Below are 14,377 nucleotides of genomic sequence, written 5' to 3' on the forward strand. Positions count from 1 at the left end.
CCGGGCTGGATTAGAACCCGCCACCTTAGGTGTATGTGGCTGGCGCCTTAGCCACTTGAGCCACTTGAGCCACAGGCACCGAGCCGGCAATGTGGATTTCTGCAGACACCCACATCTCAGCAGCAGGGGAAGCAAAGGATGTTACCTTCTCCTATGCTTACCCCAAAGCCCTCTGTAGAAGGAAAGAGACTTAAAAGTGATTGTCTCATTCCGGCTTCATGCACCAGATACCATCATAAAACTTCGGTGTTTATTGAGTCTCTTTTGCAGGGGCCTGGAAGTACAATGGTAGAAGTGTTTTTAGAAGTAAATGGCATTTATAGTCTATAAAATGCCTTTAAGATAGATTTTTAATACCCAGCTTCTTGATTTGCTTATAGGCAAATCATTTTCTTGCTCTAACTGTAAAACTATGAGAACCCATTTAATTCCATCATACTGAATATTTTAAAGCTTTATTTTTTAATTAATTTTTTTTTTAGTAGGGTCTCACTCTGTTGCCCAGCTAGAGTGCAGTGGTGTCTTCGTAGCTCACTGCAACCTCAAACTCCTGGGCTCAAACAATTCTTCCTTAGCCTCTTGAGTTGCTAATCTGTGTGGGGGTGGGGGTAGAGACAGGGTTTCACTGTGTTGCTCAGACTGGTCTGGAATTCCTGGCCTTAAACTATCCTCCCACGTTAGCCTCCCAAAGTGCTAGGATTAGAGGGGCGAGCCACCGCACTTGGTCTAAAACTTTTTTCTTCATCAATCTCATTCTCCTTGTATCCATTTGAATCCATAAAGTTGGCTTTTATTTAGGTTAAAATTTGGGCTCATGGTTTCACACCAGAAATGAAACAGCAGCGCTTGAAAGTAGGGAGTTATTATGATGAGAATGTAGACACTGTGTCCTTTGGTAATAGACATGTCCTTGTGTTTGGCACTGCAGTATCTCAGAAATGTTAACACAAATTAGGAAGCTATTTAAAGGTACCAATACGACTACATTCTCCCTCCTACACCTGTCACAGATGAGGGGAGGTGTTGATTGTGCTATGTAGGGAGCAGGGACCCTGAGAACCAAGAGCCCTCATTTTTACACTGCCATGTGGCTGTAGGAAAGTGCATTTGTTTTAATTGTCACCTCCATGTTCTTTCTATGAAATGAGATGGCTATACAAGGCCCAAGAGGTCCCACGAAGCTCTGTAAATGGTGTTGCCCCTTTCTGTACACCTTAAACATACTATCCATGAGTTTTCCAAGAATATGAACTGCTTCCCAAGAGTCTTTGCTGTGACTGTGAGAAACTTTCAGAAAAGGGTCAAGCTGCCCTTGGTAGGTGGAGAGCCTTAAGAGAGACCCTCTGAGGTGAGGAGATGGCAGAACTCATCTCTGCCTCATCCACCACTGCCTCTCTTAAGAGGGAAGGGTAGAGCAGCCTGGCAGGAGGAGCTGAACACGGCAGTAGCCACCATGATGTTTTATGATAGTTAGGATGACATAAACAGCTCAAGACTTTTCTATGCCGGCCTATCTATTATCCTTACACTTGATCAATCCATAAATGTTTGTTTACATATTTCTTTGTAAAAACAAACAACAACAACAACAAAATAGGCAGCGCCTGTGGCTCAGTGGGTAAGGGCACCGGCCCCATATACCAAGGCTGGTAGGTTCAAACCCATCCCAGCCAAACTGCAACAAAAAATAGCTGAGCATTGTGGCAGGTGTCTGTAGTCCCAGCTACTCAGGAGGCTGAGGCAAGAGAATTACCTAAGTCCAGGAGTTGGAGGTTGCTGTGAGCTATGTGATGCCATGGCACTCTACCAACGGTAAAAAAGTCTCTGTCTCTACCAAAAAAAAAAAAAAAAAGGAAAGGAGATTATTTCACAAAATATTTACACCATAATGCAAGATATATGGGGTAGAAATTAATCCCTAACAAAATGATTCAATAGAACTGAAATTCAGTTTTATTTTTTAGAAAAATAAACAACTTTCTCTTTGCAGGTCGACTGCTAGGGAGTATGCTCTGAAAATTATCAAGAAAAGCAAATGTCGAGGAAAAGTATGTATTAATGTTTGTTCTTATGAAATATAGTGTTCAGGGCCAGGGGAGGTTTGAAAGAAGCAAAGTTCAGTTCTCAAATAAACATAAGTTCACCGTAAAAGTTGCATTTTGGTGGAATAGAATGTTATATGTTTATTAGACTATAACTTTTTATAAATATCCATGGAATAAAACATTAGTTGGAATGATTGTATATTATTTCTGTTCCTCTTCTTGATTTGTTTGCTTGTTTGTTGACTTTCTTCCTTTGGTGTCTATCCCTGTATAGACTTCACTCCATCTCTGTGTACAGAACTGTAGTTCTCTTGATAGGTTCTGAAATTACAAACGTCATTTAAGGACCTTCACTAACTTTTGGCAATTCTGGGCTACCTGAATAAGGTGTACTCAGTACAGTTTTCCTAAGTATGTGTCTCTTTGGTCCTCAGATGTTAGAGCTGTCCTCATCTGAGTTAGTCCTCGTATGTTTTGTGTACACTGGTTGAGATGACGTTTCCCTCCAACAGGAGCACATGATCCAGAACGAGGTGTCTATTTTAAGAAGAGTGAAGCATCCCAATATTGTTCTTCTGATTGAGGAGATGGATGTGCCAACTGAGCTGTATCTTGTCATGGAATTAGTAAAGGTATGTAGTTTGGAAAAGAAATAAACCTCTATTCAAGGCACTGTACTTTCCCATATTATAAAGCTCTTTTCTTTTATTTTCTACCACCAGTATTCAGTTACTCATTTCTGGGCACTGGCACAGTGATCAGTGATATTAACAAGAGAACTGGACTGCAAGAGTTCATGTCCCAGCCTTGGTGCAAATAGGCCCATGACCTTGGGTATACCGCTCTATGCCTTATTTCCCACGGATGTAAAATGAGAATACTAATAGTACCTCCTTAATACAGGGTGTCCCAAAGGTCACTGTACATAGGGAAAATGGAAATTATAGCTGTATTTACCTTTATTTACAAAATATCCATTACAAAATTTTATGAAATATTTGTACAATATTTCTCTATGTTGATATAAAATATAAAAAATATAAAGTATAAGTTTATTAATTTTTCCTATGTATTGTGACTTTTGTTTTTATTGTTGTTGTAATAGAAAATGGACCACTTTTTCATGAACTACATCCAAAGAGATCAACCTTTTTGTAAAAACAAGTGTTTAGCCATCAATATAAGAGAAAAATAACAGTCTTATTAATAATGTGATGTTAAACTATTATTCCAACAAAGGTCAATTTTAATTATCCAGAATATTTCCATATTGGTGCTTCATTATCAAGTTACCTTTATACCAATATGGTAAATTACATTTTCTCTAGCACAAAGGTTAGTATTTTTACAACAGCATCGATTTTTATTTTATTTATTTGTTTATTTTTTGAGACAGAGGCTCACTATGTCACCATCAATAGAGTGCTGTGGTGTCACAGCTCACAGCAACCTCCAACTCCTGGGCTTAGGTGATTCTCTTGCCTCAGCCTCCCAAGTAGCTGGGACTACAGGCACCCACGACAGCACCCAGCTATTTTTTTGTTGCAGTTTGGCCGGGGCCAGGTTTGAACCTGCCACCCTCAGTATATGGGACCAGCGCCCTACCCACTGAGCCACGGGCACCACCTTAGCATGGATTTTTAGATCAACAACTTCAAACCATTTCTATTGCCCCTCTGTGTGCTTTTAACATCTGTTGCCCCTCTGCGTCCTTTTAATGTCGACGAGTTCCCTGATATTATTGATTCGCTGATTTTTGGAGAGCTGAGGCTAAATTAAAGATGGTAAAGTCTCAAGTGTTCAGAACACGTTATGTGGGAAATCTTCCTCTCATTGTCCGTCATGCTTAGGTGACTACAGTGAGGTCCTCATCATGCTTAACAGCCTTGGAGGATTCTCCCTGCGGTACCAAGGTGCCCTGAGGCCAGAGAGGGTTCTCATGGCCCAGGACTGAAACTCACTTGTGCCCCTAGATTGTGCCCTTGGATTTAGTCAGACCCAGAAGTACACTGAGACCAGGTCTGGAAGCTTCCCAGGAAGTGAAGGCTGACCCCAGGCTTCACTTAAAAGGCTCCCATAACCCCCAAGAAATTTAGATGAGGCTGTGCTTCTCAAATCCTGAGTGCCCAGCGGTGAGCCAGGGTGTGCCTGAAGCTACAAGGCCTGAGTTCTGGAAAACAGTGACGTAGCAGTTCTCAAGAGTGGAATTTCATAATTATTAGGAGCAGGACTTTAGACTTCTGCCTGCCCAGAGTGTGCCCAGACAAACCTCTTCTGTGTCTGCAGAAGTCAGGCTTCATGGAGCAGGTGGCCCTGCCTCTGGGCCCTGAGATGTCAACAGGAGGTAGACAGGTAAAGGGGAATGGAGGGGACACTCCAGGAAGTGGGACTCTGAGGACAGGTATGGAGCACAGTGAACTTGGCTGATATTAGTGACCAGGGAAGACATGCCCTTCCCTGAGCATAAAGGTCCAGAGCAGTGGCAGGAGATGAAATTGAACAAGGAGGAATGAAGGCCGGGGAGAAGGATTGGTGATTTCTCAAAGAGGAGAAGGAAGCAGTGACACAGCGCGTGGGAAGGTAACAGTCTGCGTGCGGGAGGCTTTGCACAGAGCCTGAGAAGGAAGCAGCGAGGCTGTGAGACCACACCACAACAATCCGGGCAGGGGCGCTCGCTCAGAAGGCAGTGGGTGGCCCGGACGATGGCTGTGAGAAATGTTCCACAGGAAGGACCAAGAGGACTCGTTGGCTGCCTTGTTGAGGAAGTAGAAGGAAGGTTACCGGATGCCTGGAGGGGCAGTTGTGGCATCTTCGCAGGGTCCCCAGTGTACAGCCATGCCCGTCCTGCGTAACTCCAGGGGTGCTGTTCACACACACCACAGCAGCTGTCCCGCCTCCTCGAGCAGCTCAGAGACACCCTGAAAACCTGTGTGTAGCAGCCTGGCCTCTGACAGGGCCAGGAAGTTGAGGGAGAAAGTGTTCATTTAGAAAGAAAAAAGAATGTCTGTGCTTAGTTTGAGAACCGCTGAGGCTTTGATACTAGTGGGAGAAATCTCCAAAATGGAGATTGCAGAGGGGCCAGGCCTGGGGGTCATATTTGAAAACCTGCAAGGGTCCTATTTTGCCTTTAGTATTTTAGCGCATCAGGCAACAAAGAATCACAGCTGGTCACTATGCTCAGTTGTTTGGGTGCCCTGTAGGCGAGAATGAGGCAGATGTTCTCTGAATTCTCTGAAAGGGTTTCCAATAAATGGGACTGAGATTGGAACCTCACATCATTCTGTTTCACCAATGGCATTATGCTAGCAAGGAACAAGGGAAGCCAAGGCTGAGAAGCTGAGAAGAGCGCCTGTCACAGAAAACTTTCTTCCAACGTTGTTCTCCATTTGCCCTCTCTCCTTTTGTCTCTTATCTTTGGATGACAGTTGCTGGTCCTTTCTTTTCCCTACAAAGAAGGGCAGTCTTGAAAAAGAAAATACTATACCCACTCCAGGAGAGCTGTATCCAGAGCATAAGGGGCTGCACACATGTGTACGTGTGTGTGCATGTGTCTCTGTGTGTCTGTGTGTGCGTGCGTCTGTGAGTGAGCATGTGTGTCTGTGTGTGTCTTAATAATTTCATGGAGCAGCAGAACATTTTGTTAAGTGTGTACCTCACAGTATTACCTGTTTCTCATGGTGGGAGGTTTGGGATTATGAATTTGAACTTCAGCTGGCAGTCGGCACAAGGCAGGTGGCACGTGCCTCCTGTACCCACGTGTCACAAGGCTTCTTCCCTGGAGACCCAGCTCCACCTCCTCCTTGCTGGCTGGGGGCTGTGGAAACAGCCACGTGCCTCACGTGTCCTCATCCCACTCCTTTCTCTGAGCTCTGCAGGAATGTTGCTCTATGGGCCTTTTGCAGTGGGGAGAGAAGTCACCGTTAAAGACTTTGGGCCTTTGAGAGGGAAGCGGCAGGGAAAGCTCTTTGCAACCTGAAGCCCCTGGTCCACTCTTCATTTCCTTGCTGTTTGTCAGCGGCCTCTGCAGGTGGCCCAGTGGCCCATCTGTTAATGTGCTGCTCTGCCCACTCTTCTGTTCTCAGGGAGGAGACCTCTTTGATGCCATCACTTCCACTAACAAATACACCGAACGAGACGCCAGTGGGATGCTGTACAACCTGGCCAGTGCCATCAAATACCTGCATAGCCTGAACATCGTACACCGTGACATCAAGCCAGAGAACCTGCTGGTAAGATGCATTCCCCTGTTAGGGCATGTGATCTCCAGGCACTCCCAAGAGATAAAGGAATATCTCTTTCTTTTCTTTTTTCTTCTCCTTTCTTTCTTTTTAAAATAACTTTTTTTTTGAGACAGAGTCTCACTCTGTCACCCTGTATAGAGTACCATAGCATCATCATAGGTCACAGCAACCTCAAACTCTTGGGCTGAAGCGATCCTCCTGCCTCAGCCTCCCAAGTAGCTGGAACTAGAGGACCAAGCCACCATGCCTGGCTAGTTTTTCTAGTTTTAGTAGAGACAGGGTCTCACTCTTGCTTGGGCTGGTCTCGAACTCCTGAGCTCAAGCAATCAACCAGCCTCCACCTCCCAGCATGCTAGGATTACAGGTGTAAGCTACCACACCTGGCCATTTTCTTTTTTCTTAAAAATTTTTTTGACCTTAAAGGCTCATTTCTAGCCAATTTGTACACAGCACTTTTATGTTAAAAAGATTTTACTAGGTACAAAAGAAAGCCCTGTTAGAATTTTTTCTTCATCTCTCAACTTTGCACCTCAATATGATCTAAAACCTAAGAGAAATAAACCATAATGGATTTTAAAAACACCAGCCCCTTAGCATGAAAATAATCATAAAGAAGACTCACCTCAGAAAACAGAGACATCCCTCACTCCACTTTATGGAGATTTGGTCTGCGTTCTGTGAACCCCTATTCCTGGAGAAATACTTAGAGTTCTCCACACAAGCAAATGAGGGGCCTTTCCTAGCCCAGTTACAGAGGGAGCAGTAACTGGGCTACTTTATGGAAAGGAGGGAGGAGGTGGAGACTAGGCAGGGGGAACTGCCACCTGTAAATATGGGCGTAACATAAAGTGTGCTGGCTCTTCAGGCTGGAATTTTAATGAAATATGTGAAATCCTCCCCCCAACATGCTAGTTTGTCTTTTGCGTTCATGGTCCACACTTGAGCGTCATATGACACTTAAGCCTGGTTAGTTTGCTCATCTCTTCAAGAATCTGGGAATTGAAGATCCTCTTTCTAAAGCAGTTTTCTCCCAGGGTGGTCCAAGGACTCCCTGAATCACAATTACTCCCAGATGCCTGTTAAAATAAAAAAAGCAACTTTCTGGGCCTGGATGCAGCCCTACCAGATCAGCATCTGGTGGCTGGTGACAGTGTGCAGAAATCCACATTACAGCCAGGTCCCCCAGATAATCCTCACGCACACTCAAGTCGAAAAGCAGGTGAGCAACCCAACTCCCTCTCCACACATAGACGCTAGAAAGATCTGCAGTTATGAAGAACCATTTATGCACTCTGCCCTGTGCTAAGGGCGTGTCAGTCATTATCTTGCTTGATCCTCACAACAGCCACGTGGGGTAAGCTCTATAACTGTCTCATTCCCGGGGAAGAAAACTGGGGATCCTGACATTACATGACCTGCCCAAGGTTGTAACAGCTCATAAGTAGGAGAGCCAAATTCTCAATCTACTTCTGACCGACTCTAAAGCCCAACCTCTAACCCCTAGACTGCAGTAAACTCTGAATTAGAGAGAGGTGAACTCAGTGTTTGCTCCGTGCCAGGGAACCAGAGCGACACATGCCTTCCTGGAACTGACATTCAACCAGGGAAGGTCGGCACTGAGGAGATAAATGTGTGCACAATTAGTTCATTGCAATTATGATGGTAATCTTGTAGCTACCGGCTAATAAAGGCAGCTGAGGTCAAATGACAGAGCCCCGACTTAATTGCACCTCAAATTCCACATGTTCGCAGTAGCCTAAACATTCTCTTCTGCATAGCTGCCTCCATGAACTGCAGCAATTTTCTTTCATCTGCGTTCATTATTCCTGTGTACTGAATTATGTAGGACTGTCTCATGGGAACAGACTTACAACTGGGCCTTTGTTTAAAAACTTCTCTGAGCTCTAAAACTTCAGGGACTGAAAACTAAAGATTTCATTTCCCCTCCCCTTTTCCCTTTACAGTTGGGTTTTGCGTGCCCCTTGTTCACATGCTCCTCGCAGGAGTGTGCCCTGTTTCTGTGGATGCCATGAATGATGATGCAGTGGGGTACTTTTACTAACGTTCCAGTTTGGAGGACAATTTTTTAAGTATTGTGTTCATTAGAACATACTTTGGATTATCCAAGAAGAAAAAATATCTTCCTTTTTACTTTCTTATTAGAGAAACCATTGTGGTCATTCGTCATATAGTTTTTTCAACATATCTTTTAAAAACTAAAGAGATTCTAGTGTCTATTATAGTGATTGATTATTATAGGGAGTGAGGGTTGGTGAATTTTGCAGGGATAAATCTATTATAGAATAAAATAGTTAGAAGAATAGGATAAGTTTAGCACAATTCAGATGACATCACTAATTATGCATGAGCCCTCTGCTCATTTCCCATGCCCTTGAGCTTTCTCCGGGAAGGTGAGAGAGGTGCACCGTCACACACTCAGGATTTATAGTCAGATGGGCAGAAGTTCAAAGCCAAGTAGTTCATGCTTCCACTGGTGTCTTATGACCTTGAATAAGTTACTTAACTCCTTTAAGCCTTCCTTAAGGAGGATTTTAAGAAGATAAAGAGACAATACATAACTATTAGTTCCCTTTTTAGTTCCCTTTTATTTATAAAAATGTAAAATTATCCCTAAAAATAAAACTGCCCAACGATAACATTATATGTAGTGAAAATAATTTTTTATCTTTTTTTGACATTACCTTAAAATTCTTACTATTTTTAAAATTTTACTATTCACCCATACATGGAATTTTTTACCTTGTGGCAAAATGCATAGCACTAGACTATCTTCAGAAAATGTTATAATAGAGTTAGTGTAAAGCTTGTGAGCCCATATGCTTACGTCAGTGAATCTTACAAAATAAAAACCCCTCATGATGCACTTTGCTTTACTTTTTTATTACCTCTTAGAAATCCTTCTAAATTGTCAGACTGCTAACAAGATTTTTGCTAGTTAAATGATTAATATTGGAAAATAACTGGCAAAATGTATTTTTTAATAAATGGCTGAATCAGTTACAGATTTTTTTTATGAAGGAAAATTGTGCACATGGATCTTTTAGCATTTTTATTTTTAATTCTTATGGAACAACATAAAAATATGGTTTAAGGAGCTCTATTGATCATATAAATGATTTGATTGAATTATTTTAATGAGAAAATATATTTAACTCAAAGTGATCCTTCCAGTCACATTTTAGGTGAAAATTGGGAACTGACCCAATAAAAAATACTTGTTATAAGTTTATTGTTACATTATTGCTAAGTTTTTCCCCCCAAGTTGATCGTGCCCATGATTTTGTGTAGTTCTTGTTGCTTTACTTGTTGTCAGCCTGGTACTTAATCATATAGGCAGCTGGATGTCAGAGTGGATAAGATAAGTGAGGAAGTGGCTGAGCAGTCCTTCATGGAGCCCTCCCGATAAGCCTAAGCCATCTCTAAATTCATCTATTACATGGAGGACTCATGGGGGCCTCAGTATAAACCTCCCCTAGAGGGGAGAGAAAGCACAATCCTTCCCCGCATTGCATGAGATTGTTATGTATACATTTTTTAATGTGAATTTGTGTGTATCATGATAGTTTATGATTAAAGGAACTTTTAGCTTTTTTGAAAAAAACGAACTTTTAATCATGCCTTCAGTTCCCATGACTCACCACTAGATGGCAAGATTGTATCCTTGGCTGCAAAAACCATCAGTAGCTGCTTGTGTTTGTTCCAGAGAACTAGGCGGGTATTTTAAAAAACGTGTGCACAGATGCCGCTTCTTTATGAAAATTAAAGTCCTTCCTGGCAAACATATAACTTACATCATTAGTTTTTCTTAGATTCCAGAAATAAACACAGCCTAATTTTCTACCAATGTAAAAGTCTACGTTCAAAACCCTTTTCCTCCCAAACACCCCAGTACTTTCTGGGAGAAATAGTTTCTCAGAGAAACTGCCTCTCTTGGTTGGAATTTTTTTTTTTTTTTTTATAGAAACTTTCTAAGTGTCTGTGGCTGCTTCTAGCTGCCCATCAAAGCGACATGTGCAGCTCACAATCCGTGTTTTTGCTCTGTGGATTATACCCAGCAATAGCTATTCTTGCTCACCCCAAGTGATGAGTGTCGGTTTTGCCCCAGCTTTTCCTACCTTCCCATTCAAGCCAACACCACGCTCATAAAATAACGGATTTCCTGGCTCGGCGCCTGTGGCTCAAGCGGCTAAGGTGCCAGCCACATACACCTAAGGTGGCGGGTTCGAATCCAGCCGGGACCCCACCAAACAACAATGACGGCTGCAACCAAAAAATAGCCGGGCGCTGTGGCGGGCGCCTGTGGTCCCAGCTACTTGGGAGGTGGAGGCAGGAGACTCGCTTGAGCCCAGGAGTTGGAGGTTGCTGTGAGCGTGATGCCATGGCACTCTACCCAGGGGGACAGCTTGAGGCTCTGTCTCAAAAACAAACAAACAAACAAACAAACAAAATAATGGATTTCCTTCTGCCTTGATCTCATGACTCTTAATCCCAAAATAAACCATTTTTTGAGAGGATAGCGAACTACATCAGTAGACAAGGCAAGTCTGTGTGCAGAGGTCATGGCAGATTGGCAGTCAGTCCCAGTCCCCTGTCCTATGAACTTGAGCCACCAGAGTGTGTTGCCTAATGGATTGGGGGCTACCCGGAGGAAGGGAGCCGCTGATCTTCCGTGAGTTTGTCACCGGCCCTGCCCTGATCAACATTACCAGTGACTTGAAATGAAGATGTATTACAGGACAGGACTAGGATCTAAAAATTACCTTGGGCTGAAATTTCATAGTATAAAATTTAATAAGACATAAACATAAATCTGCACTAAGTGATTTTGGTATAGATTTGTTTTTGATGAGTGTAGAAAAATGGTAATGGGAAAACTTGTCCTCACTTCAGATCAAAAGGCTGTTCACCGACCTGTAAAAGGCTATTAATTTGTGACATGGTTGCCAAAAATATCACTGTGCCCTTAGACTTCTATCCCCGAAAGAGTGTTGCCTGATATCAAGAGCATCCTCAGCCTGGTTCACAACACATTACCCTTTATAGTAACAAGCACATCACGTCCTGTCTAGGACCTGAGGTTAGCCCAGAGAAGGGACAGGCCGCCTGGAGCTCTTGCCACATACAAGAAAAGCTGGCACATGGGAGATGGGAGGACTTTTATGAGCATGCTGATGTACAACCGAAAGAAAAGACATTGATGAGTGAGAGATGGAAAATTAACATAAAGGAAGAAAACTTTCCAATAATTTTGTTTGAAAATCATCTGGCCTTTACTACAGATAGCCTGTAGTCATTGTAAGAGTCCAGGCAGAAAATGAATGATCCTTTTTTGTGGTTGTATAGAAACAAAATTCTGCTTTCTGAATTTCAATGAAAGTTGAGGGAAAACAGAAGACATACACTTTCCCCAAACATTATTAAGCACAGTAAATACGTAATACTCAACTACTAACTACCACTGCTGTTTACTGAACACGATATTTCCTGGTGTCAAGATTATGGGTAAGTTTAGTTCCTTCTCCTCTATAATCATCTGTCTTTCCTATTTTTCTCCAGTGACATATTGGATAATAATTGTATGACAGAAATGTAATAACATTTTTTAAAATTGTGATGACATTGAGTTCCCACAGCTTTGGCAAAATCCTAGGTTGTATAATTTGTAACAAAACCCAGAATCTTACTGCAGCTGCATAGCACTCCTTTTTAGATAGTTTTATGACTATTTTAAATTGAGGGTGAGAGTCAGGTTTCCTGGAGCTTCCATTCACTTCTCTATCTTCCCAGATATTTCCAATATGATACCTTGAAAAGTGATTTTATTTTTTCCTTTAATATTGTCACCTCTTTTAGACTGACTTACTCCTTTTTGACTTCTGTGCAACTTTCCTTGTTATTTATTTTAACTTCTAACTGCATGAATAGTTTTACATGTGGGTATAAAATGGGTTTTTTTAATTAGAGTTCATTGTTTGTCCAGGAGATCTAATTCAAAAGTATGTGAGCCCTAAAGTGTATTTTACAAAATAATTCCCTGCTTAAATGTTGTTATATTTCACTTCTTAGAGGTTAAAGATTCAAATTTAATCCATTTTCCCTAGAAAACATCATAAAGGGCACATACCGTGACTGGAGGGAAATCAGTGCCTTTTTAAAGGGATCCTATATATGGTAAAAAAGTAAATTGACCTTTTCTTATGCCACTTTTGTTTAGTTCTATTTGGTGAAATAATTTTTAGTGCTTATTGAGTGCCACTGTGAAAACTATTTTAGTGGTTACTAATGATTCATTAGCTTGCATTTCAACAGGGTTATCCTTGAATTGATAGCAGTGTGTATGACGTTTGTTCCAACACATCTGTTCTTTTAGTCAGCTTTAGTGCTGCATTATGAGACTCTCAGAAACCATTTAACTGGATTCAGGTTATCTGTGAATTTTCATATTATTTTATGGCCACCGGCTGGATTTTATGACTATATATTAACTGTTTTATTTTTTCAAATAACTTTTCCAAATGTTCTCAGTTTCCCATCCAAAGGAAGTGAGGCATATGCCCAAACATCTACAGTTCAGTAAGTTGCAGCCAGTGTAAAACCCCGAATAAATGAAAAAGAAATAAAAACAAAACGCTTCTCTGGAAAAGAAAAATCCTGTATAAAATACCAGTGTGCCCCAAAAGTCTACCTACCTGACCTTTCACTCCATCTATTCCTGGTAGGATGTGACTTCAGCTTTTAATTGGAACCTTTTTCATAATTGTTGCCATTTAAAACATTTAGTCTGTCAAATCATGAGATGTCTTTATAGCCTTATAATAAACCCTAGAGAACAACTTCTCTGACTGTAGCCATCTGCAATGATCACAAGAGTAGCTTACAAAATACTGACAGTCTTTATGGTAATGGGATGCATATGGCAGTCCACAATTATGTGTAGCTGCATTCAATTAGTGTTGTACAATTACACAGTTTTATTGCTTAGTTAAAACAGTGAAAGCACTACATACTGGGTAATTTGCACTAATCCCCGTCTCTTTAATAGCCCCTCGGTGTTTAAAATGTGAGGGAACATCTATAGTGTTTAAAGGGCTTGGGATGAACATTAAATTATATCTCGTGTTGTGAATACTCCTTGACTGACAATTAATGTACTCCCACTTCACGTGTGGGTAAAGTTTAATAGAGGCTTTAAAATACTTATAGCAAAAGGTTATTTCTTTTTCTTTTTCTTTTTTTTTTTGAGACAGAGTCTCTCTCTGTCCTCCATGCTAGAATGCCATGGCATCATAGCTCATAGGGGAAACTCAAACTCAGGCTCAAGTGACCCTCCTTCCTCAGCCTCCTGGATAGCTGGGGAACTACAGGTGCCCACCACAATGCCTGGCCAGTTTTCTCTATTTTTAGTAGAGATGGAGTCTCGCTTTTGCTCAGGCTGGCATTGAACTCCTGGCCTCTGTCTCCCAGAGTCCTGGGATTACAGGCGTGAGCCACCGTGCCCTGCTGCAAAAGTTCTTCTTACACCAGAACTCCAGTTGCTGGTCCTGGCTGTACTTGCAGCCTGCTAATGTTCCTTCTGAAAGACACTCAGAATGAGGAGAAATGTTGGGGAACAAAGTCAGTGTGGATCAGAAAGTTGTACAAGTCAAGGATTTGGCTTTTTAAACATGAAGCTGTTAGAAGCCCCTCTGATTTCTAACCTTTATTTATTTATTCATTCATTTGTTTATTTGAGACAGAGTCTCACTATGTGTCCCCGAGTAGAGTGCTGTGGCATCACAGCTCACAGCAACCTCAAACTCTTGGGCTTAAGCGATTCTCTTGCATCAGCCTTCCAAGTAGCTGGGACCACAGGTGCCGCCATAATGCCCTGCTATGGGTTTTTTTTGGTTGTAGTTGTCATTGTTGTTTGGCAGGCCTGGGCCAGCTCCGGTGTATGTGGCTGGCACCCTAGCCACTGAGCTACAGGTGCGAGGCTGGATTTCTAACTTTTAATTAAAAATTTAGTTCATAGCTGCCATTTGGAAAAGTACTTTCTGGAGATGGTCTTGGGAGGATTTGTGTGTGTTTGTG

General features: G+C 42.0%; 1 protein-coding gene across 3 annotated transcripts in view; it reads left to right on the forward strand.

The window, feature by feature from the left end:
• DCLK1 (doublecortin like kinase 1) overlaps positions 1–14,377 on the forward strand; it is a 352,892-nt gene that overhangs the window by 300,081 nt on the left and 38,434 nt on the right. For all 3 annotated transcript variants that reach the window (XM_023519275.1, XM_023519276.1, XM_012811599.1), the window contains 3 exons: positions 1,991–2,048; positions 2,558–2,677; positions 6,128–6,274. In XM_023519275.1, the coding sequence (XP_023375043.1) occupies positions 1,991–2,048; positions 2,558–2,677; positions 6,128–6,274 (325 nt within the window). The remainder of the gene's footprint in view (positions 1–1,990; positions 2,049–2,557; positions 2,678–6,127; positions 6,275–14,377) is intronic.

Source organism: Otolemur garnettii, unplaced genomic scaffold (assembly GCF_000181295.1).
Source record: "Otolemur garnettii isolate 467f Iridium unplaced genomic scaffold, OtoGar3 scaffold00167, whole genome shotgun sequence".
Classification (NCBI taxonomy): domain Eukaryota; kingdom Metazoa; phylum Chordata; class Mammalia; order Primates; family Galagidae; genus Otolemur; species Otolemur garnettii.